Raw genomic sequence first — 26,110 nt, 5'->3', positions numbered from 1 at the left:
TGAAGAGATAGGTTTTTTTTGAGAAATGCAGTTTTGTGACATTGAATTGAGATGCCTACGTGTGTGTGTATACACACATGTATACTAGGTGGCATTTATGTAGTCCAGCCATGAGCTAGGCACTTATATTTCATTTGGTACAAATATTATTTCATTTGATCCAACAACTCTGGGAGGAAGTTAATATCCTTACTTCATACTTCTTGAGGAAACTGAGGCAGACAAGTGACTTGCCCGGTGGTCACATAGCTACTGAGGTGGGATTTGTATTCAGTTCTTCCTGACTTCAGGTCCAGCACTCCATCCACTGTGCCTCCAGCTGCCCCTTATTAGGACTTGAGGAATTGAAGCTATGGGAGCTGATGATATCAATCACTAAGAGATTGAGAAGAGGCGGTCTGGGATTGAGTCTCTGAGGCCACCCACAGTTAGTGGGTAGGAGTATAGGATGATCCAGCAAAGGATCTTGAGAAGGAAGGAGAACCAAGAGTGCTGTGTAATAGAAACACAAAGGGGCTAAAGCACTTTCAGGGGGAGGGGGTGCTGGCTGTCTGGAGCCACAGAAAGATCAAACACAGTGAGGACTAACAAGAGTCCTTTGGATTTAAGAGTTAACAAGATCATTCTTGTCCTTAGAGAGAGAGGTGTCATTCCAGCTGTGAGGTTGAAAGCCAGATTATAGAGATTGAGAAAACAAAGGGGAAGGGAAGAGGTAGAGCTAATGAATATAGATAATATTTTCTAAGAATGTGCTTGTGAAAGAAAGAAGGGAAAAGGAAAAGAGAGGAAAGGGAAGGAGGGAGAGAGAAAGGGGAAGGTAACAGCTTGAGGGAATGTGGGAGAAACAAGTGTCTTGTTAAAGTAGTAGGTGGGGAACAGGCCTATTTTAGGCATGTGGAGGAACCATTGTATAAGGAGAGATTTAAGATGAAAGAAGACTGGAGTGATATAAAGGGCAAATTCTAGAAGAGACTCCTTGGAATGGGGTCAGGAGTATAGCATACAGGGAAAGGGTTGGCACTGGCAAGGCAACTGGAAGAGTGTGGGGGGAGAACTTGGGATAATGAAGAGACATTTTGCTGAACAGAGTAGGGGAGGAGAAGGGAGTCAGATGGATGATCTCTTTTTAAAGCAAAGCAGAAGACAGGCTCCTCTTCTTTTTTTAAATTCAATTTTAGTTGGCTTTATTTTTTTCCTGAAGGAGAATCTTTCTCTCCCTCCTACTTTGCCCCCACCCATTTGAAAAAGCAAGAAAAACAAAATCCCTGTTACTAACATGTATAGATAAGCAAAACAAATTCCAGTGTTGGCCACTTCCAAAAAAATTGCCTCAGTCTGCACCATGAATTCATCACCTCTAAAGTTGTTTGTCTTATCATATTGTTATGACTATATTGATTCTTCTGATTCTAATTACTTCACACTCATCAGTTCATAGAAGTCTTTACAGGTTTCTCTGAAACAATTCCCTTCATTTCTTACATAACTTGTTCAGCCATGTCCTAATTGATGGTTACTCCCTCAGTACCACAAATAGAGCTGTCATAAATATTTTTGTACATATGTGTCATTTTTCTCTCTTTGATCTTGTTGGTGTATAGGTTTAATAGTGCTATTGCTGGGTAGATACCTACAGTTGAATGGCTTTTTGGCCCCAGTTTCAAGTTACTTTCCAGAGTGACTGGACCAGATCATAGATCCACCAACAATGTATTAATATACCCGTTATCCTGCAGCCTGTCTAACATTTCTTATTTTTCTTTTTTGTCAACTTTGCCAATCTGATGGGTGTGTGAAGTAGAGGGAGGAAGGAAGGAAGAAGTGAAGTTGGTTTGAGGAAAGGCTAAAAGTTGCAGTCATCCCTGGAGAGTCTATTGCCAGTCAGGGAAGAAGGAAAGGATTGCTACACAGCAGTGCCAGCCAGTTTCAATTAGTAGTTAACTCGGCAGTGTTTGTCAAGCTGGTAATCCAGTCCTTGACTGAACAAGGCACGACTAGAGATAGAACAAGGGGGTAAGGGATTCAAGGATAACTGATGGTGTACGGCCAGATTGGTCAAGCTTGAAATCAAAACTAAACAGGGAACTGGGGTTAGTGTGTGGGTTATGGCCTGGGACAGTAAGGATGATTGGAGGAAGTTAAGGAGTTTGTCTGAGGAGGAGAGGACTTTGAATTCTGGATCTTGAAGTAGAAGAGTGATTCTCATAGCAAGGGTATGACCATTCCTTTATGTAACTGAGATGGATGAAAAGGAAGGTCATGGAACTTTACTAGGGTGATGAACTAGAAGGATAGTATGCCTAAGAGAGAAGTCCCCAAGTTTTAGTTAGAAGAGAAAACCCTTGTGCCAAGGAGGAGTTTGGATAAAGGAAGAATGACCTGGAAGCCAATATGTGACTGTGGCAAGAATTTGGGCCTGGTGTTATAGACTGATAGTGTGAACTTCAAAGGGAGGTTACCGAGTCTGTAAGTAAGGGATTAGCAAGGAGGATCTTCCTCCTCTTGGCCTGGGGTGTTAGGGGCCATGAAGAAAGTACTTGAGTGCTCAAACTGGCATGGTACAGTGAAGATTAGCATGTGCCAAGGTGACCTGCCCATTTGTGAAGACTTACCTATTTTTATGCAAAACAAGACACGTTTTCAATGTGTTGGTGAGTAATAATAAAAAAACCCCAACGAAACAGCAAAGAGTATCAATGAAACATTGTAAAAAAAACACACACACAAGCAGAAGGAAGTTCAGGATTGGACCAACAAGCAGGGCGGTTTTGTCACTACTCTGTTAAATATATACTTAAAATACCAAACTGTAACAAGTTCAGTTTCATATACAGTTCTTTGTATGTTTAAATGTTCATTTTGTTCATGCTTATAATAAAAAATACTTTAAAAAAGTACTGAAGAGAGTGGCCAGAGGGATGTTTGATCCTTTGGGGCGACCCAGATTTCCATTAGCAAGAAGACAGAAAATGTGATGTGAGAGATCTAAGTAGAGAGTTCTAGCAGATTTCAATGGCAGATGAGAATGGAGAATTATGTCGACTCTAGGGGTAAGGATGGGGGTGTATGTGAATTTTCCTTCCAGACACTGACCCTCAATAGTGAAATAAAGGCAGTAGAAGCTGGGACCATTTCTCACCTGGCACAGGAAATTCAAGATTAACATCATTTCCTTGTCTTCTGTATGCTTTCTCTTTCTGCTTGGTAGGGCAGTTTTCATTCTGTCTTCCCTTAGATATATATATATATATATATATATATATATATATATATCCCTTAGATATATAAATCATGAATTGTTTTAATGAATATTCTATGGTCCCAGGTCTTTCCGACACTGCAGCTGTGCATGTGAGGCTGGAAGCCTTCTCTCTCTCTATTCCATGTTTTATTCAGCACTAAGTCCTTGCGTTGTGCAAGGTGTGGGTGTATATTTCATTGACGCTGATTTAAAGGCATCTAAAATCTTGAAGCTTCAATGGGTTCAACTGGAGGAGTGGGGCTGGTAAAGAAGTTGATTTTTTGGACCTTTATACACTTTTTACGTTCGAATTGCTGTTACTGCTGACTTTGTTCATGTCTCGCTCGTTTCTACTAACTGGACTCTAAACCCTTCGAAGGTAAGGATTTTGTCATTTCTTCACTTCTCTGCCATATGCTAAGTGTTAGGGATACAAAGAAAGGTAAAAATACTACCTGCTCCCAAGGAGAGCGCGAGCTAATGGGGGGACAAGCTGCAAACAACTGTAGGAGTTACGGTGAGATCGATCATGAGGTTAGCATTTAAATGAGGTCATCGTAAAGCGCTTGACCCGGTGCTTGGCACATAGTAAGCGTTAAACGTTAGCAATTGTTAGTATTATTATTAGGAAAAAGTGGAAATGATCAACAGAGGGAGACACTAGAATTAAGAGGGACCGAGAGAGTTCTTGTAGAAAGGCAGATTTTAGTCAAGACTCGGAGGAAAGGAGGGAGAACATTCCAGGTAGGGAGACAGGCATAAAGTCAAGAGATGGGGTGTCTTGTCTGAGGAATAGCAAGAAGACCAGTGTCACTGCAGTACAGAGTATATGGCAGGATGTAAGGTGTGAGAAGACTGGCACAGTTGGAGGGGAGGGCAGGTTATGAAGGGCTTTAAATGCCAAACATGATTTATTTTTGATTAGGAAGCCACTGGACTTTATTGAGGGGTGTGTAACATGGTCAGAACTCCACTATAGGAAGATCACATTGGCAGCTTAGTGGAGGGTGGACAGGACCAGGGAGTACTTAATGATATGATGACTGTTGAGAGGAAGGGAGGTCAGCATCCTTTCTTGGTATGTCTTCTCTGCTGTTTTCCACCAGTTGGTAATTGCTGTCATAGTCCTCGGTACAACATATCATACCTAGTGGGGAGGAGGATTTTAGGGGTAGGAGGGGCATAGGGCAGATTCCAGTGGGACACTTAAAGCCTGCCTGACTTCAGTCTTGGAGAAGGAAGTCACTTCAACTGGTAGAGATGTGGACAGTCTATTCTAGGCATGGGAGTAGCCTGGGCAAAAAGACAGAGATAGGAAAGTGCAGATAAGACTAGATAGAAATCTAGATAAGATAGAAAGTTCAGTTTGGCTGAATCTTAAAGTATATACTGTGAAGAAGGTTTTATTTTTTATTCTGTGGGCAATGAGGAACCACTGAAGATTTTTGAGTAAAGGAGTAGTATGTTGGGAAAATGATTTGGGCATCTGGGTAAAGGATAGGTAGAGAAGGAATGGTTGATGGTAGGAAGACCAGTTGGTAGGCTATTCCAGTAAATTGGATGAAAAAAGATGAGGCACTGGAATAGTAGTGGAAAGAATGCTGTATCGGAAAGAATGAACTCAGTAGGGCTTGTCAACTGATCTGGGAAATGGGAAATTCAAAGGTGCCTCTAAAGTTGGAATCCAGATGCCTATAAGATGGTAGTGCCTTTTTTTTTTTTTTTTGCTTTTTGGAGAGGGGAGGGCAGGGCAGTTGGGGTTAAGTGCCTTGCCCAAGGTGACACAGCTAGTATTCGTTAAGTGTCTGAGGTCAGGTCCTCAGACTCCAGAGCTAGTGCTCTATTCACTGCACCACCTAGCTGCCCCTGATGGTAGTGCTTTTAATGGAGATAGAGAAGTTTAGGGACAGGGTTTTGGCTAGACTTCACTAGGAGTTCAGTTTTGTGTGAGATTCCTGTAGTGTCTCCAGGTGGAGATATCCTATATTCCCTATACAGTTTGGGAAAATTATGATGATTCTGTCATTCTCCCTGAAGTAATGGTTTCATATGATTTAAGAGAAAGCAGATTTGGCTTGGTTCCCCCAAAGGACAAGACATTTCTTAAGATTATGGCTCATTTTGTACTCATTGTTTTTAGGCATTCCCTGAAATCCTCGTTTTATCCCATTGGAGCCTTGCTGAGGAGAATGAATGGAGAGAGAGATCTTTACTATAGGAAATGCTTCTATCTAGAGAATATACATATTAAAGGCAATAAAACCACAATGTTATTATATTGTCCAAATTTGTTACTAAATACCAACAACCTATGGAAATTATATTCTATGTAGGTACCTGAGTCAGAGTAATGTGTTTCTTCCAACTGACACTAGATAAAATAAGTTGTCTTCTTCAGTATTATGTGGTTTTTTCCCTTCCTTACATACTTTTCATCTGGGCACTCTCCTTACATTTCCTTACATTTGCATTCCTTACACTTTGCCTTACATCCATTGGAAAGTTTTGTAGATGGACAAAATTTTCAGAAGAAAAAGTTTATCTAAGTTGTATTTTGTGGCATACACTAATGGAATTGACTTGCTTTCTGCCTTCCACAAGCTGCTTACACTTCCAGGATCTGTGGGTCCATTCGTGGGAACCTAAAAATCATGAGGTACTTAGTCTTCTTTCAAGATCACAGAGCCTGAATCAGACTGTGAGCCCTGCAGCAAGGGCCTCGGTTGTGATTCTTTCATCCATGTACTGGAGTGACTCCCATTTCTATCCAGCTTTAGGGTTTACAAAGCACTTCTTCTCCTCACAACAACCTTGTGAACGAGGTGTCTAGGGGGGGGGAAGTGAAAACTTCTCAGAACTTCCCTCTCTCTTCCCTCACCCTTCTGCTGTTCATCAGCAGCAAGCCCTTTCTGGAGGCTTTCAGATTTTCTGCCTCTGCGGGCTCCTCCTCCTGTTCAGTGGGGGTCAGGGACAGCCCGAGCTCACTCCTCCGTTTGGGACCCTTCCCCCCTTTCCCTTGCTGTCAGTCAGCCTCCTTGTTCTTTGTAAGCCATAGTGGCTGGGCTCCTCTGTTGTTTACCCTTGGGGAAGATTTCCAAGCCGAGACTTGAGCCCACCTCTCAGCCAATGGGAGAAGGGATAGCCAGGGAAGGGGTTTGATTACATTAGGATATAAATGTGCCTCTTCCTCATGATCAGTCATGGGAAAGGCTGGCCTCTTCACCCCAGGAAGAGAATAAATTCCTGTTCTTATCCTAAGAGATCTGTGTTCTTGATTAAATTTTGGATGAGGTTTTTCATCACAAACATAGGAAACAGAAGCAACCTAACAAAGCACCGTTCCTGAAGTCCAGCATACATACAGCTCTAACCTTTCCTGAGACTCCCCATGGGCCACGTCACCAAAACAAAGCAAGCCCTTGGGAACATAGTTGCCAGTCAGCCCATACTGAATCAGCTTGACCTGTATGTTATTTCACAAGTTGGTTTCTTCTTACTGATAGGTTTCGTTTTAATTTTGCAATCATACTTGGAAGTAGGAGGGCAACACTCCTGGAGAGATGTTACTCTCAATAAATGCTGATAACCTGGGTGACCACTGGTGAAGGGAGTGGCTTTTGTTTCCTAGTTCACAGGGTTGTGAGGGGAAGAAATGTTTTGTAAACCCTAAAGCTGGATAACATGAAGCCTGTGAATTTAGATGACTTGAAGAATGGTGATGCCTTGACAGAAATAGAAAAGCTGGGAAAGGAATAGGTTTGGGCGGGGGGGGACAGTAAGTTATGCTTTGGATGTGTTGAATGTTATCTTCCTGTGAAACATCCAGCTTGAAGTATCCACTAGGAAGTTAGTGAAGCAGAACTCTGGCTTAGGCGAGAGACTGCCTGGAAACAGATCTGAGAGTTATCTGAAAGAGATGACCATTAAAAGCATGTGACCTAAGGAGAGCAGGAGGGTTTGAGAGTGGACAGGGCCCAAGAGAAGGAAGAGGTAAAGCTAACAGTCATAACAGGTTTGTCCTAGGAGCTTGGCAGAGAAGGGGAGCAGATTGCGACCGCCTGCTAGCTTAGTAAATAACCTCACAGAGCATCTGTAGCTAAAAAATTCAACATCGTGGCCAACCTAGTGCAGCCTTACCTAAGCTGGTCCCATTTGTTGTTATTATTGTCCAGTCATGGCTGACTCTTGACCCCATGGACCATAATGTCCATGGGGTTTTCTTGGCAAAGTTTACTATGTCCCTCCTTGATCTATAAATTCTGGTGGTTTCCTACTGCCTTCAAGATCTTTAAGCCTTAAGGCTTAAAACTGCTCCGAGACTTTTGGGATCCTGTATAAACTCAGTTTGGCTTTTAAAACCCTTCATAGTCTAGCCCCAGTCTGTATTTCTGGCCTTGTATCACTCCCCTTTATGCATTCTGTGGTCCAGTTATTTTGACCATCTTGCTGCTCCTAATATGTGACTCTGTCCCCATGCCTTTGTCCTGGCTGTCTCCAAGCTCGAAATATGCCCCACCCTCACCTTTGCTGCTCAGAGTTCATTATTTCCTTCAAAGCCTATTCAAAAGCCACCTTCCTACTGCTTGAGGCCTTTCTTGATCTTCCCTTGCCTCCAGCCATTCATTACTGTTGAGGACCACTGGCCAGTGAGACTCTGACCCTGATGGCTGAATAAGCCCCCTCAGGTTTGCTGCCAGGACTGGATGGTTCCCCACCTCCCAGAGAAGAATTCAAGTACACCGGTTTGAGGATTGGATTCCCAAGATAAAAGTGGTGTTTTTGCCCCACCTAGGAACACTGTAGTGGGCAATGTCCACAGGGGAAAGCCATTAAGAAGCATCCTATAAAAGGCTTGCACTTAGAACTATAAACGAGTCTCTATTTTCCCCAACTCCCTTTCGCAGCCTCTGGGTTGATAGCACTCTCAGTTCTGCTGGGGATAGCAGGACTCCCTATTCTCTCTCAGCCCTGCTTCAGGACAGCAGGACTCCTCCCATTCTCTCAGCTCTGCCACGGAAGGCAGGCTTCCCTGTCTTGGCCCACCACACATTACTTTGTCTTTATTTTGTGTATGCTTCTACTTATCTCTCCCTTTGCAGTTTAAGCTCCTAAGCAGAGACTGCTTTGATTTGTTTTTATTCCCAGTGCCTGGCACTGTGCTTGGCATAGAGCTGGCACTGAACAAATGGTAGCTGACTGATCAGTGGATAGGTCACAAACCTTTGAAGTGCTTATGTTGTTATTGGTGTCTGTCTTGTCTGTGCTGCTCGTCTCTTTGTAAAGTAAACACAAGTAAAGCTTTTGAGAGAAACTGAAGTGCACATTATGCCAGTGAACCACCACATAAGGCAAGGCCATACCATGCCCTCATATCAAGAGCCAGCCATGGTGGGATGCAAACTGGTCATATGTAAATAGCTTAGTTGCTAGAATTTTATCAGAATAGATTTATAGTTGGAAAGGCCCTCAGAGGTCATATAGTACAGTGGCCCTCTTCATTTTACAAATGGGGAAACTGATGTCTTACATATATTAAGTGCCTTGTCCAAAGTTGTGCCAGTATTAAGGGGGCAGGGCCAGGCTTTTAACCCAGGTCTTTACTCAAAAGGTCCCCTGATCATTGCTCCTTAGGTTTTTTTTACTCCAGGTTAGGGGGGAAAATTATATGTGTTTGTGTATATATATGTATATATACACATATGCACATGTGTGTACATATACATACACATATATGTCTATCTATCTTTCTATCTATAGACATATATATTTAGTGATACAGATGGATTTTGTGTTAACACATTTGGATTCACCATGCCCAGGAAATTATCATGTGGTCTCATCATTGCTCAGGGCCTCCCTTGGAGCTGGTAAATTTTGGAGAAGTGAGGTGGAGTTAGCCAGTGGTTTCAGCTACTGAGCACGTTTTCTTGTGAAATGGTTTCGTCCTGTTTCTAGTTTCTCAAGGGTCATGTGTTTTAGACATTTTAAAAAACTCCCTTATGTAAGTCACTTTCTTATTGTGGCGGCATAGTCTTTTAAGGGGTTCCTTTAATTCATATCTTTCCCAGCTATAATGTTGTGTTGAGCAGTAAGTAATTTTTTATTTTTCCTTTTTTTGACTTCTTAGCATGAGGAAAATTGAATGGTCAGAGATTATCAAATAAATGAAAAATTTACTCTTAGTTGGGAGTTTGGGTTGTGTGTTGGAGGGTGTGGTGGTGGGAAAGGATGCTAATTATCCCTGCTGAGAAGGAACTTAGATATGTCCTTTTTGTCTCTTTCAGTTTTTTCTGTTTTGCAGATTTCTTGACTCTTCTTTTGATAACTTCTATTGTTTCCTTATTATTTAGATATGATTAGAAATCACTGATACTTGAAAGACATTGGCAGTAATTACCCTCAAGGGTTTTGGGGCAGCTCTGTGTCTGTTGGATAGAGGACTGAACCTGGAGTTAGGAACTCCTGAGTTCAAATCTAGCCTTGGACACTTGCTAGTTGTGTGATCCTGGATAAGTCACTTAACATCTTTTTGCCTCAACTGTAAAATACAAGTAGTAATAATACCTATCTCCCAAGGTTGTTGTGAGGATAGGATAATATTTGTAAAGTACTTCGCCCAGTGCCTGGCCCCTAGGCACTGTATAAATGCTAGCTACTATTATTATTAACTGTTTTGTGTATGAGTCCATTTTGTTTTCTCAGTGAAATCACACTTATGTCCTAAGTCCCTCATCTTGTAGAAATAATAACTTACATTTATATACTTCATTGACTGTGTTATTTTAAGGTGTCTAAAGTGCTTAGACATGCAGTAAATATTTAATGACTACATAGAAGGGGATTTAGGCAGTAACTGGAAAGCAAGAATAGTGTAAGAAAATGCTTGAGCTTGAAAATTAGAATCTCATCCTGGGGTAGACAAACATTTTATGTATCCAGGCCCACTGGAGCCCATAGTCCATTTTGATATCTGTTGCTTGTTATGTAAGGAATGTTCTCCAAGTGTAGTCCTTTAGAGTCAGGATGGTGCATTTTTGTATTTGTGGTCTTTAGCACTTGCCAACCTGGTGCCTGGTACGAAGTAGGCACCCAACATAGGGACGTAGAACAAGACACTTAGATTAGAGTTGGAAAAGTTCTCAGAGGTCATCTGGTCCAGGAGGTCTTATCTTTTTTTGTGTGGCGTGGGCTTTTTGGGCCATCTGGTGAGGTCCATGGACGTCTTCCTAGAAGATTATATTTTCAGATACATAAAATAAAATAAATAGAATTACAAAGGAAACTAATTATATTAAATATAGTTATCAAAATATTAAAAAAAAGATCATAGGCCTCTGAACACTTGATGGCCAAGCGCCATGTTTTATAGATGGGGAAACCTGGATCCAGTGAAGTTAATAGACTTCCTAAGGTTACATAGGCAGTGAGGAACAGAGTCAGATTTTGAACTAGGTTCTTAAGATCTTGTGTTCTTCCCACAATACCATGCTTCCTCTTCTTAGAAATGTTGATTGATTGATTGCTTTGGTTACAAATTTAGTGTTTTTAAAAAAAAATTGGGGGCTGGTAAAGTACATTCTGAGGCTGTTTGTCATAAAATTGTGTTGTTTTTGTATGTACTTCTCAAATACAGATCTGTGAATAAAGAATGGCCACAGCTACTGGTGAGGCATGTCGTGCCCCAGGCTCCGGACTCTCCAAGGTGCAGTTTGCTCCATTTAGCAGTGCGTTGGATGCTGGATTCTGGCATGAACTGACCCAGAAGAAGCTTAATGAGTATCGCCTGGATGAGGCGCCAAAGGACATTAAGGGTTATTATTACAACGGTAGGCTACCCTAGACTTCTTTATCATGGCTTGCTTTCCCCCGAGTGGATAGTTAAATTTTGTTTATGTTTGAATCATCTTTCTAGTGTATGAATCACAAAGATGGCTTATGCCCCTCAGTTCCTCTTCTTGTACCCTGTTTTTTGATAAAACTCATTTTCATCTCACCCTCATATTACGAAGGAAAGGTATAAAAGCAAAACCCGAGATATTTGCATTTCTTTTAAAGGTGGAGAAGAGATTGACTGAGACAGGTGTGGTTTTTTTTAATGTCATTGGTGGGTTTTATTTATCTATGAATTCTCTGTACTGCTTTCTCAGTACTTGTCATGAACAACCAGGGGTTAACAATGTAGTCCTGACTCCCTTAAGAAGGGGTGGGTGGAAGGAATTAGCATTTATGTAGTACCTGTTATGCACCTGGCACGGGGATAAGCACTTTACCAATATTATCTCATTTGAAAAAGAGAGCAGGATTGCCCACAAGCTCCTTGAGCCAGTGCCCATTTACTATTTGCTCTTGTTTCTGTCCAGGAGATTCGGCTGGCCTGCCAGCGCGTTTGACTTTGGAGTTCAGTGCTTTTGATATGTGAGTATATGGTCAGGATCTGAATTAAGGAATGTGGTTTGCCTGTAATGATTTAAAACCTGTCATTGTGGGAGGTGTGCCACATAGGGAAGTGGTCAGCCCCTTGCAGGCTAGGACTATGGGACTTGACACTTGTCCACTCTAGGAAATCTCAAAGAGGCTAAAGCACTTGAGAAAGTACTCAGTAAACATGCATTTAATTAAAACTTGGGCTTTCCTCCCAGTTTGCTTTCAGCCTGATGTTAGGCCTTTGTATTTGTACTTTAATTGACTTTTTCTACTGTAAATAACCATCATTCAAAATTGATTGAACATTAATTGTGTGCTAGCCCCTGGGATTGGTGCAGAAATATTGGACTTGGTTTCTGTCCTCCTGGAACTTATTAGTTAGTTGGGGAGTTAGGGCCCAAAGAAATGAAAAAGTTAAATAGCATTTAAAAATAACAGCATAAAAAATGTTACAAAGCAAGACACTCTTGGCTGGGAGGGTTAAAGAAGGCTTCACAGAGGAGAAGGACTTGCCCCAGACTCTGAAGGAGGGATAGGACCAGTAGAGGCAGGAAGGAGGAGGGAGAAGGCATCTCAGCCTGGGAACAGCTTTAGCGTTAGCACAATGACAGTCTAGGCCAAGGTTGGGTCAGCAGGCCAATCCAGATAGGTTCAGGTGAAGAAGAGTTGAAGAAAAGGGCATCAGATGCCAAGTGAAAAAGTTTGACAGGAGAACTCCATCGAAAAGTTTTTAGTTGTGATGTTATGGTGTGCAAAGAGGTGATGAAAGTAGAATTTTAGGAAGATTTATCCAATAGTTATATGAAGGATGAAATAGAGAAGAGAGATTAAGAACCGATTTGTTTCACCAACTCTGTTCCTCATAAACTTTATGAGGTCAACAGTACAGGTAGTATTATGCCTGTTTTAGTGATGAGGAGAATCTTAGAGAGGAAGGACACTTTCTTTTTTTCTTTTTTGGCTTTTTGGAGGACAGGACAATTGGGGTTAAGTGACTTGCCCAAGGTCAAAAGGTTAGTAAATGTTAAGTTTCTGAGGCCAGATATGAACTCAGTTCTTCCTAACTCCAGGGCTGGTGCTCTATTCATTGCACCACCTAACCACCCTGACACTTTCTTAACATCACAAAGCAGCCAATACCCTGGTTAGGATTTAAACCCACATCTCCTGGATCTAGATCTAGTGTTCTTTCCATCAGCCTCCTTTTGAGACTGACAGTGAGTTAGGCCATTATTCTAGGTCAGTGGTGAGGAAAGAGGTCAAAAGGTTTTGTGATCATGGGGAGGAACCAGTGACTTTGGAGTCAGTGATTCCAAAGCTTTAAGCCTGACAGGAATGGTATTATCATGAGCAGAAATGGGAAATTTCATGGGCAGAGACAATTTTGAGAGCAAGATGAGAAATTTCGTTTTAGACACATTCAGTTGGAGGAGATATCCAGGTAGAGATTCCCGGTGAGCAGCTGGAGATGTGAAGGTGTAGGCTGGGAGGAAGTTGAGGGCTAGAAATGTTGTTTTTAGGAGTTATCTGTGTAGAGAGGCTAAAGGTGATAGTGAGGCCATGGTTATGAAGTAGATTAGTTAGGTCTCTGAGGAAGCTTATAAATCAGGAAGAGCAGAGGGTCAGGGACTAAATCTCATGGAATGCTTATGGTTGTTGAAGGAGAAGTAGAGGAACCAGAGAGGAGAACCAGCCCCCCGCCTAGTGTTACAGGAACTCAGAAAGTAAGAGGATCTTAAGGACAAGATGGGCACCAGTGTTATATGGTATAACCATGGCAGGTAGGATGAGAAATGGGGAAAGGCATGGAGAGTTTGGAAGTCACTGGTAGCCACCCTTTGAGAGTGTGGGGGTCATTGGAACGGTGTCAGTAGGAGCTAGATTGCCATGGATTTAGGAGGGATAATAGATGGGGAAGAATCATAGAGGCAACAGGTTTGGACCATTTAAGAAGTTTAATTTAAGAACTTAAGCTTCCGGCAATGACTGGAAGAATCTTTTTCTCTATGTTTTTAGTACCTGAGCAGTCTTGCCTGCTGAGTTTGTTGGGAGATGTAGTTAGAGACTGTTGAGAAAAGTCTAATTGACCCTAGCAGCTAATAAAAGAGTTTTTGAGCATAGTCTTTAGTTAAGGAGTTTCAAAGGAAATCTCCACTTTTTTTTTCCTCTCCCCAAATTACAAATTTTATTCTTTTTTTCCCAATCAAATTGCAAAATTTATTAACATAACTAAATCTAAGGGAGTGTTTGTCATCATTAGTATCTTTAAGGGTATGTTTGTATCTTCTTTTGCCTTCCACGATTTCCAGAGCTTCTTTTATTAATTTCTTGTGATATCTTGCCAAAATAAAATAAAATAAAATTCTAATGCTCGGTCCTTCATCAATCAAGGATTCATTATTAATTTATTTTTGTAGTAATTAAGATACAGTGAGGAATAGCCTGTAGATTTATAAGTAGGAATAGACTGTCATTAAAGGATGGGTAAAGCCCAGAACATGAAGTATAGTAGACACTTATCTAAATTAAATCTAGTCTAGCTCCTTTCATTTAGAAGCTAGTCTTGAAGTTTATTTGATTTAATTCCACTATGTCAGATGCTTATTTTCTTTCATAACTTGTCAAAATTTCTCTACTGTTTAGCAATGGTTTTAGGGATGAATAGGTCAAAAAAATTGGTTAGAACTTAGACAAGTGATCTGCTTCCATCCCTCATGGAGATATGAAGCTGTAGGCTGGAGGAACACTTGAGCATCCCTAGGGGTGCTAGTCAGGGTCCTGTGTAGTAAACCATTTTGTCTCTTCCCTAGGAATGCTCCTACTCCAGCCCACTGCTGTCCAGCCATCGGAACCCTATTTAACACCAACACTCTCGAGTCCTTCAAAACTTCAGATAAGAAGTTACTTTTGGAAAAAGCAGCAGAGGAGGTCAGATATAAAGGAGGAATATGTGTCCTGCTTTCCTTAAGTATTACTTTAGCGTGACATTTATTGAATTGTGAGCTCAAGTGCAAAGGCCTGCCCCAGTGCTTTGTGCATAGTAGGGATTCAGGAAGTATTTGCTGATTTTATTTTGATATGTTGTTCTTCAGTTATTATTATAGAGCTCCAACTCTAGTGTGGGGTGGGTTGGTTGGAGTGGAAGAGAGAGCTGTCTGACCAGCAGGGTCCTCATGGTCACCCTTGGGTATTTCAGCAATTGGTGGGAAGGAAGTTGTTTAGTGAGACTTGTTCTTTTACAAGCTGGGGTCCTTCTTAGGATCTTGGACCAATATCTAATACACTTAGATTCTATACCTGGTTTGATTTGAACTCTGTCTTATGTGTCCCTGAAAGTGAGTAAGCTAAATTTCTCTTAAGAAAGAGGTATTCTTAGTCTTTGCAGATAATAAGTTTCTTGAGAAAAACTTGATGGATACAGTTAGTGCAAAATAGATGGAAGCATATTTTATTAACCTCGAAATTTTCCCCAAATAAGGAAAGAAATGGGACCTGTGCCTTTTCCTGTTGAATGTTTATTTCTCCTCTGAGTTGGGAAAGGTATAATAATATACAATGGAGTCACATCATATAACTCACATTCCACTGGATTCAGCAAAGAGAGAGAGAGAAAAGTAATTTAAATCTGCCTACTGTTCTATTGAATCAGTACCTACTATGTACTCTGATAGATACATAGCAAGTCCCTAGATCTTCCTGATGGTCAACGTAGGCATCTGTTGAGTTCTGGGACCTTTCTGATTATAAAGGGGGGAGGCACGTTTAAGGTACCACTTACCCTCCGGTCCTCAGCCAGGTTATTTCTGCCCCAGGCCTCACTCCATTATTGAGTAGACTATTGCACCAGAGCACAGGGCCTGGGCCAGGAGGGTCTTTGGAGTTCTACCTAGACTGTCAACCACTGAAGAGGGGAAAGGGTAGCAGGCAGATGGAAGGTCTCCCCACCTGCCTTGTTGTCAAAATGGGGGGTCAGTGGAATGCTGGGGCCTGGCCAGGTAGTTCTCCAGGATTTTTGCCTTCTCTAATGCTGTTGCCCCAAGTCCCTCAAGAAGAATTTGTAAGCTCCTTGAAGGTGGGGATGGTTTTAGTCCTCCCTGCACCCCTTGCTATAGTGGGTACTTAATTATAGTCGCTCATGACTTCTAAGCCAGTTCCTTAACTGAGCTACCAAGCAGAGTCAACAGTTGAGATGAAGGTCCCTGGACAAACCCACGTCCTTTGTTGCTCTTTTGTTGGTTAGTTTTATATTTGATGCAGGAGCGGAAAGCTTAGAGCTACTTGCTTTTTCCTTTCCTTTCTTACCACAGATCTGGGAATCGATAAAATCAGGCGCTGCTCTCGAAAACCCTGTGCTCCTCAACAAGTTCCTACTCTTGACGTTTTCTGTAAGTAAATGCTTTTCCTGCCGCTTTGGGGACACGCAGAGTTGTTAGCCGCAGCTTCAGGAATGGAGAATCCGATCTGACACATCTGGAGCCTAGTGCCGAGGCGTTTATGTCCTTGCTGGCTCTTTACTGATGGCACACCCTTGGCTTCACCCCTCAATGGGAGCTGGAGGAGCCGTAAGATGCACTTTACTAACTTCCTTTTATTTTAAGTCATGTTTGTCGAGTTGGTGGGTGGCAAAGAAATCGCCATTTTGCGCCTACGTGGTGCTTTTGTGTCTTTGGGGTTACACAGAGTTTAATTGTTAGGCACTTCAGCTCAGAGGAGAATGGAGCTCTTTTGCTTGGGCTCGATCAGTGACCAGGGCACTTGCTTGGTCAGGAAATCCTACCTCGTGTTCTTCTCTTTTAACATTTGGATCCAGGTGAAATCAGCAAGAAATAGTTCTTAGATGTGCATTTGGATGGAAAATTAGCCAGGCGAGTAACTTTAATACTTTTTTTTTAAGAGAGAAATAAGTAGTGTGATGTAGTGAATAGAGAATTGGCCTTAAATCAGGAAAACCTGGGTTCAAGTCCTGCCTCTCACACATCCTGATTGTGTGACCCTGTGTAAGTCACTTAACTTCTCAGCAACCCTAATACTATACATTATTGAGAAGGTGTGGATTTGCAGTGGTTTGCTTATTTTTCTAGCCACCTTCTTGACTTTGGATTTTGTTAGTGTTGGACTCTGCATGCTTCTAGTGGGGCGATGTCTGGTCTGAGCTTCTGTCCATGTATGGTCTTCTGCTGCTTTTTCCCAGCTCAGTCTGGGGGCCTTCAAGTTTTCATTGCTTCCAAAGCTTCCTGTGACCCAGTAAGAGATTGAGTGCTACAAGTGCCTGACCCAGGTTTGGCTCTTTTGGCTTGCATGTAGTAGAGTTTCAGTAGACTGAAGCTGGATTGGGACACTGTGAGCCTGCTAGAAGGCTCTGCAGATTCAGAGTCTGCTAACTCCCCTTTGGTGTGGGATACTCCTGCCCTGTTAGTATGCTTCAGGCTTATGTGCTGGGCTGAAGGCTTGAGCTGCCTCTGCCCTACTCCTGCGCTCAGAGGCACATAACTATGTTTCTGGGACTTGATCTGTGGGGCTGGGGCCCTCTGGGTCTGGGACTTGGAACTGAGTATGGGCAACAGAGCTGCCAGATGCCCAGCATTTTCTGAGGGGAAAAAACAATGTGGGGGGGCTGGCAGTGCTGTGGGTTTGGACGCTGAGGGTCTGGGAGCTGACAGCCCTCTGACCTGGATGTTGGAAAAGGGGACACAGAGGGAAGTTTGCAGCACTCTGGCCTAGAATACTCCAGGGACATCTGAAGACTGAAGCACTGTGACCCATGACTCCAGCTTGAAACCTGCTAGCATTTTGTAGGCAGATACACAAAAGAAGGAGGAAGCCAACTTCAGGTGTCTGGAAGTAAAGGTTAGGGTCACACAGGGTCTGGCCACTCCATCCAAGAATGTAGGACGAAGTGAATCCCAAACCAGAAATGGAGGCTGTAGAAAATGCTTAATAGAGTAAGGAAATACTATGGTCAAGAGATGCCCAAGAAGCACCCTCCCAAGAGGACAGTGGCCCCACAAGTACCATCAGAGCCTCAAGAGCAAACAGTGGCTTCTGAATGAAATGAAGCAAGAAATTTAAAGTGAAAGAAGGAAAATGAAGGACTCATGGAAAGAATTGGAAGACGAATAAATAACTTAGGTCAGAAGGTGGAGAATCCTTTCTAAGTAGCAGACTCCTGAAAATTTGAATGGAGCAGATAGAACTCAATGACTCCAAGCAACAAGAAATATTAGAACAAAATCAAAAGATTGGAAAAAAATATAGATGAAAATGTTGGGTATCTACTACCAAAAATAACCGACCTGAAGAATCATGTTGAGGAGAGATCACTTGAGGCTTACTAGACTCCTTGAAAATCATGACCAAACAAAAAATATCTGACTCCTGTATTTAAATAAGTCATAAAAGAAAACTTTCAAGATCTTTCAGAACTAGAGAACAAAATTTTAAAAAAGAACTTACTGGTCACTTGAAAGAAACCCCAAATTGAAAACTCCCAGAAATATCACTGCCAGAAAGAAAGAATTCAAATACTATGGAGCCATAATTAGGATCACGTAAAACTTGGCAAGCAACTACAATAAAGAAAAGTAACTCTTGGAAAATTGTATTTTATATAATAGCAACTGCACCAAAAAAGTAAGTCTTGGAATATTAACACCCCGAAAAGTAAGATACTTTTGAGCCATTGGAAAGGGGTACACAACGATGAAGTATTTATTGAGGAGAAAGAGAAAAGTAACCCCAGGAGATCAAGAATTGTAGAGGAAATAGGGCCTGGAAGTAAGTCTGCAATACCTTCCTCCAATCCCCCCCCGCAAAAAAATCTTAATTTACTACTGGATCATAGGAGTTTGAATTCAGTCAAAGGGCTGCACTTGAGAACCTAGAGGGCAACATGTGGCCTCGAGTCCCCACCCCTGACTCTAGTCCAACTCCCTTGTTACATATGAAGAAACTTAGGTCTAGAGTAAGGAAGTGACTTTACCCAAGGTTACATTGTTAGTAACGGAGCTGAAGCTCAAATCCAAGTCTTTTGACATTTTTTCCACTAAACTGTCTCATCTTATTTTGTATTGTAGTTATTTGTGCAAGGCTCACCTCCCTTTTCTAGAATTTAAGTACTATGGGGCAGCAACTATTGCCTTATCTAATCTTTTTAGCCCCCTTCGCTCCTTTCATCTTCTATACACATATTTGGTATAAGATAAATATTTGTCAAATTGAATTAATGTTAACTTGAGGGTTCTAAAATATTTCGTAGTAAAGATTTTTTTCTATTGAACTGGTTTTTCCCCTTTTGCAGAAGTATTCTGTTTTTTACTAGGTGTCTTTCAACATTGCTTTAACTGTTAATATGCTGTTAACATTTTCATTCCTGAATATTTAGTTTAACTGAGTTGGGGTGTGGGACTGTTCTGTTTGTTTGTTTGTTTTGGCTGGGGTTTTTATTTCTTATTTTTTTGTATATGGGACAGAAAGTCAGGAAACTCAACCCTTGTGACTTTTGAAAATGACCAGAAGAAGATCCCAGGATATTGTGAAATCCTTGGTCTTAAGTTATTCACTTTTCTTAAAATGGGAAGTACAGCGACACCTTTTTTTTTTTCTTGTTTGAAGCACATGACTTGCTATATTTAGGGGCATTTAAGTATTAGAGGGTAGATACTGAAAAGCTCTCACAATTTTTCACATGTAGAAAACATAATCTCATTATTAATACAAAAGTTGCTAAGTCCCAATATGATAATGCTGTTATATGCATCCTGAGAATGGTACAAATCTTCATCACTCCTTCACACACTGTTTCCTTGTTGACTCTCAGTACCATCATTTTCAGTTAGCCGCCCCAAGTGGTTTGCTGATGGATGATGGTACCTCAGACTATCTGACCAGTCATCTTTATAAAACTCCTGAGTCAGTGTTATCACCATCATCATCATCATCACCATCATCATCATCATCATCGTCATCATCACCATCATCATCATCATCATCATCTTCATCATCTTCCACAACTTTGTTTATATCTGCAGAGAACAGTTTCCACATTATTCATAACAAGCCTTTTCTTTGTCTCTTGTTCCCATGATTCTTGTATCTTTTCAAGCTGAATGCCCATTGAAATGCCACTAAGAAGATGACACATGGTGTTGGTGAAACCCCGTTTCTTGTTTCTTGCTTCTGTTCCTAAAGATTTGGGGATAGGGTGGTGGGAGTGCCTGGGAGGAGCCTGAAAGAGAAGACTCTGCCAGGATAGGGCAGGGTCAGGGAGGTGGCCTTAGAGGACAAGATAAAATGAGGTTGGTGGAGGTGAATGGGAACAGCTGTTGATGGAAGATAGGATAACCAAATATGAACCTGGGGATCTGGGGTGGGCTAACAAGAACAGTGTGTGCCGCAGAAATCATGGAATGCAGGCAGTGATGAGTTACAGTGTTCACTTATTTCTACTAGGAGATTCTCATAATCCGATGGTACCAAAGGTCATAGGATTGTAGATTTAGAGCTAGGCGGTATCTTAGAGAATTGTGCTCCATATCAGACCAGCAGTGGAGACCAAGCCAGCTGCTGAGGTCTTTTGAGGTCATGTGCCATGCTGTAGGAAAAGACAATTTAGACAAATATTCTAAATCTCTTGTGTGTCCTGTACCCCTTTGGCAGTCTGGGGAAGCCTTTGGGTCCCCCCTAGGAATAATGCCTAAAAGACAATACATAGGATTGCAAAGAAATCACTTATATTGAAATATAATTATTAGTATTTTTTGAAATATCACAAAACCCAGGTTAAGTATCCCTTGTCCAGACTGATACCACTGTGCCTTCTGTTCTACTTGAAAAGTCCATAGTGGCTTCTTGGGAGAATGATTGTTAGCAACAGGGGTAAGAATCAGTAACATCAGAGTATGAGACCTAGTATCTGGGAATAGGGATACTTTGGAAGGTATCTGCGGTGTGTATTTTGAGATTACTTCTTGTCAGGTGTGAATCCTTTGTTATATGCCATCACCTTCCACTCAGGGTGTCTATATTTTAGTTTTTCTAACCTCAGGAATATACTTCTGTTCTTTTTGTCTTGTGTATTCTGTAACATTTGCTCTTACCAGAGGTCCAGGGAATGGAAGGATCATTAAAGAATAGAACTCCAGTTTCTTCCTGTTGATATCCCAGAATGGTACCTCTTCCACTGTTGAATCCAGTTGGAAAACTGGGACTGCACTGTGATTTAATTTTGTCTTGAAAAAGACAAGTGTCAAAACAGCTGCATGTAAATTCTCAAAGAAAAATGTGAATTGGTCTCAAATGCCTCCCTCCCTTCCCCCCCCCCCCCCAGTTCTTCAAAGAACTCAGGATTTTAAAAATCAAATAAGAGAATTAGAAGAAAATTGGGAAAAGAAATGAGTGGTTCAAGAAAATTATGGAAAAAGAGTTAGTTGCTTGGTAAAGGAGGCACAAAAAATACTGAAGAAAATAACACTTTAAAAAAACATAATAGGTCAAATGGTAAAAGTACAAAAATTCACTGAAGAAAAGAACTCCTTAAAAAAGTAGAATTGGCCAAATAGAAAAAGAGGTATGAAAGGTTATTGAAGAAAATAATTCCTTAAAAATTAGAACAGGGCAAGTGGAAGCTAATGACTCCATGATACATCAAGAAACAAACAAAATCACGACAATGAAAAAAATAGAAGAATATGTGAAATAGCTCATTGAAAAATCAATGACCTAGAAAATCGATTGAGGAGAGATATTAGGTTACCTGAAAGCCTAGATCAAAGAAAAAGCCTAGACCTCATATTTCAAGAAATTTTCAGGGAAAACATCCTGATATTCCAGAACCAGAGGGTAAAATATAAATTGAAAGAATCCATCAATTACCTCCTGAAAGGGATCCCAAAATGGAAACTCCCAGGAATATTATAGCTAAATTCCAGAGCTCCTAGGTCAAGGAGAAAATATTGCAGTCATCCAGAAGGAGACAGTTCAAATATCATGGAGCCACAGTCAGGATAACATAAGATTTAGCAGCTTCTACATTAAAAGATTGGTGGTCTTAGATATGATGTTCCAGAGAGCAAAGCAACTAGGATTACAACCAAGAATCACTTACCCAGCAAAACTGAGTATAAGCCTTCAGGAGAAAAAATGGTTATTTAATGAAATAGAGGATTCCTGATGAAAGCATTCCTGATGAAAAGACCAGAGCTGACTAGAAAATTTGACTTTCAAACACAAGACTCAAGAGAAGCTTTATAAAAAGGTAAAAATGAAAGAGAAATCATAAAGAATTCAATAAGGTTAAATTGTTTGCATCCCTACATGGGAAAATGATGCTTGTAATTCATAAGAACTTAATCAATATTAGCGCAGTTAGAAGCAGGCGTATACTTGACAGAGGGCTCGGGCATGAGTTGACTATGGTGGGATGATATCCAAAAAAATGACATTAGGGGTTGAAAAAGAGGGATGCACTGGGTGAAGGAGGAAGGGAGAGACAGAATGGGTGAAATATTTCACATAAAAGAGGCACAGAAGAGCTTTTACAGTGGAGGGGATGATGGGGCTTGTGTTCCTTCCTCTTATAGGAACTGGATCAAAGAGGGAATAGCGTACATGCTCATTTGGGTATAGGAATCTGTCTTGTCCTGCAGGGAAGTAGGAGGAAAGGAGGATAAGAGAAGACTGAGTCAGAGACTGATAGAAGGGAGGGCAGATGGGGGAGGGGTGCTATTGTCAGAAGCAAAATACTTTGGAGGATGGAGCTGGTGAAAGGAGAGGGAGAGTGGGGGCAAGGAATAGGATGGAGGGCAATAAACAGTAATGATAACAGTGAATTTGAATAGGATGAAATACCATAAGCAAATTAGGGGAGTATGGAATAGTTTACCTGTCAGATCTATGGATTAAGGGAAGAATTGATGACCAAACAACAGAGAGAGAGCATTATAGAATGCAAAATGGATAATTTTGGTTACATTAAATTAAAAAGTTTTTAAACAAACAAAACCAGTGCTGCTGAAGGAAAGTAGAAAACTGGGAGGGGGGGAATTTTATGACGTTTCTTTGATAAAGACTTTATTTCTCCAATATATAGAGAACTGAGTCAAATTTATGAGGATATATGACATTCCCCAATTGATGAATGGTCAAAGGCTATGGACAATTTTTAGATAAAGAAATCAAAGCTATCTGTAGCCATATTAAAAGCACTCTAAATCACTATTAATTAGAAAAATGCAGATTAAAACAACTCTGAGGTATCTTGTTACCCCTATCAGGTTGACTAATATGATAGAAAAGGACAAATGTTGGAAGGGATCTGGGAAAATCGGAATACTAATTCACTTTTGGTGGAGTTGTGAACTGATCCAACCATTCTGAAAAGCAATTTGGAACCATGCCCAAAGGGCTATAAAACTGTGCATACCCTTTGATCCAGCAATACTACTAGGTCTGTATCCCAAAGAGATTAAAAACAAGTGGAAAAGGACTTGTATATACTAAAATATTTATAGCAGCTCTTTTTGTAGTGGCAAGGAATTGAAAATTGAGGGGATGCCCATTAATTGGGGAATGACTGAACAAGTTGTGGTATATGAATGTAATGGAATACTATTATGCTACAAGAAATGATGAGCAAGATGCTCTCAGAAATACCCAGGAAGACTTCAGCATAAAGTGAGCAGAACCAGGAGAACACTGTATATGGTAACAGCAATGTTGTAAGATAATCAGCTATGACTTTGCTATTCTCAATACATTGATCTAGGCTGGTTCTGGAGGATTTATGAGGAAGAGTGCTCTCCACTTTCAGAGAAGTAACTGATGGAATCTGAATGCAGACTGAAGCATACTTTTTTTTAAAGTTTCTTTATTTTTCTTGGGTTTTTTGGGGGGTATGTGTTTTCTTTCATAACATGACTAATATGGAAATGTTTTGCAAGATTGCAAATGTATAAACCATATCAGATTGCTTGCCTCCTCAATGAGGGGGATGAGGAAGGAGGGAGGAAGAGAATTTGGAACTCAAAATTTGAAAAAAAACAAATGTTAAAAATTGTTTTTACATTTAATTGGGGGGAAATAGAAAAATAGATTTAAAAATAATTGTCTTGAGAAGAATTTGCTCAGATGAAAAAACGGTTAGCCTCATTTACAGAGGAGGACACCAAGTCTCAGAGAGATAGATTGAATTACCCAAGGTCACGTAGTTATTTTATTTTAGTCAGGGTTAAGTGACTTGCTCAGGGTCACACAAGTAAGTGTCAAGTGTCTGAACCTGCATTTAAACTCAGGTCCTCCTGATTCCAGGGCCAGTGTTCTATTCACTGTGCCTCCTAGCTGCCCCAGTCACATAGTTATTAAGCAGGAGAGCTAAGACTTGAACTTGGGTTTTCTGATTCTAGAGCCTCACCTTTACATTGTAGGTCTCAGGGAAGGGACTTACATTTTTTTAATCAAAATTACATTGCACTTGCCTTCATTTTGTAACCTCCCTATGTAGGAAACTTTAAGGCAAGTCCATTTTCATTCTTATTCATTGCTATCTCAGACGCTATGCTAGTACTGGGGATACAAAAAGTGAAACAGTCTCTGCTCTTCAGGAGCTTACGTTCTGCTAGGAGGAACACACACACACATACACACACACACACGCACATGCACACACATAAGTGCACAGTTCTTGGAGGAAATAGACAGTTCTGAACACCTGAAAGAATAAGGCGGGTAATAATTTCAAAAGATAGCAAAGGAAACTCCATGTAAGGTGATTTAACTTATAAAGCAATTCAGGGGTCATTATTTTAATAGTGAGCTCAGTTTATAGAGAAGTGAAGAACTATGTTAATTCTTAGGTTTTAGAGACTTGCCTTGGTACTCCAGCAGAAAGAACACTTGGCCTGTAATCAGGAAGACCTGAGTTCAGATCTAGTCTGTCACTTTCTTAGCTGTGTGAGCCTCAGCAGGGCATTTAACTTGTCTGCCTCAGTTTCCTCATTTGTAAAATGGAAATATTAATAGCACCTACCTCCCAGAATTATTGTGAGGATAAAATGAGATCATGCTTGAAAAGTATTTGGAAAGCTTAAAGTGCTGTGTAAGCACTACAAGTCATGTAAGGCCACGTGGCCTTATAAAGATTTATTATTTTGAAATACAGAAGATTTGGATTAGGATATAAAGTTTGTTCAGAATAGATAGACTTTGATGAAACTTCCACATTTCTTTCTACTTTTTTTCTCCAATATAGCAATACTGTGTTATTAATGTTCTAATGTCTAATTCTTTTATTTCTCCAGGATCTAAAGAAATACTACTTCTACTACTGGTTTTGCTACCCTGCCCTCTGCCTCCCAGAGGGTGTACCGCTTCTTCAGGAGCCAATACGTTTGGATCAAAAGTTTTCTCCAAGCCAGGTAACAAAGCAAAATAGAGCAAAAGGTAAATGTGGACTGTGAGCTATCATTGTATACCCTGTGGTCTCTGGACACAGAGGGTGAGGGAGCAAAGTGGCACATTTTTGGGTGAAGAAAAATTTTTTTTAAAAGCAATTGGGGTTAAGTAACTTGCCCAAGGTTACACAGCCAGTTATTTTTTGTGGGTGCCAAGTATCTGAGGCCAGAACCGATCCCAGGCCAGCGCTCTTACTCACTGTGCCACCTGGCCACCCTGGGTGAAGAAAATATTAATTATTGTCCCTGGAGGCTGATGATCTGAGCATTCCTATAAATTATTTAGTGGTAGTGGTGTCACCTAAAAACCTGGGGAGTTCACTATCCACTGCCATCTTTTATGGAGTGGAATTCCCAGTCGACAGGAGCAAGTCATGCGATGATAGTGGGAGACAATTGTAGTGGGCAGCAAAGACATAGACTTCATTGGAGACAAATGTGACAATTTGGAAAAAGCAATTCAGAGTATGGCTTTGAGGGTGATGGGCCCTAAGTTATCAGTTACGGCCCAAGAAAGAGCTTGTGGCCTTTAGACTTTTTTTTTTTTTATACTTGATTATTCTTTGATTCTGCTTTTAGTTGACTCTTCCTTTATTTTGGGCTTGTTACTTTATCTTTAAACATTTTCCCAGTGCCTGTAAGGAAGGCAGCAGGGTACAGTGGATAGTGTCAGGAAGGTCTGGCTTTGGCTCCTCTTGGGGACACTGCTGGGTTGTGGGACCCCAAAGAAGTCACCCCCCCCCTCTGACTCTGCTTCCTTCTCTGTACAGCCTCTGACGGGGCTGGACTAGATGACCTCTGCCATCCCTTACAGCTCTACATTTTTATACATGATGATCTTTTTGTGTTTCTTACCATAGGCACTTGTTGCTTTCCCCCATGCACTTCTAGCCTTTCCTTAGAAGAAACAAAAACAATTAAGCACAACTGACTGCCCAACATTTAACTTGTTTTCTTGGAGCTATCAACCCAACATGCTAAAGATCAACAGAATGCTGGG

General features: G+C 41.0%; 1 protein-coding gene across 3 annotated transcripts in view; it reads left to right on the top strand.

Annotated features, from left to right (window-relative positions):
* ATG7 (autophagy related 7) overlaps positions 1 to 26,110 on the top strand; it is a 274,684-nt gene that overhangs the window by 1,514 nt on the left and 247,060 nt on the right. For 2 of the 3 annotated variants that reach the window (XM_069083930.1, XM_069083933.1), the window contains exons 2-6: positions 10,875 to 11,067; positions 11,602 to 11,656; positions 14,476 to 14,593; positions 15,973 to 16,050; positions 24,958 to 25,074. In XM_069083930.1, the coding sequence (XP_068940031.1) occupies positions 10,890 to 11,067; positions 11,602 to 11,656; positions 14,476 to 14,593; positions 15,973 to 16,050; positions 24,958 to 25,074 (546 nt within the window). In that variant the 5' untranslated portion in view covers positions 10,875 to 10,889. Of the gene's footprint in view, positions 1 to 9,247; positions 9,330 to 10,874; positions 11,068 to 11,601; positions 11,657 to 14,475; positions 14,594 to 15,972; positions 16,051 to 24,957; positions 25,075 to 26,110 lie in introns of those variants that run through there. The other variant, XM_069083932.1, reaches the window with a different exon arrangement.

This window comes from Petaurus breviceps, unplaced genomic scaffold, assembly GCF_028583685.1.
Source record: "Petaurus breviceps papuanus isolate PSGF00001 unplaced genomic scaffold, PetGlider_PUasm1.0 174, whole genome shotgun sequence".
NCBI lineage: Eukaryota > Metazoa > Chordata > Mammalia > Diprotodontia > Petauridae > Petaurus > Petaurus breviceps.
Note: the sequence above shows the minus strand (reverse complement) of the source record. Positions and strands in the feature narration are given on the sequence as shown.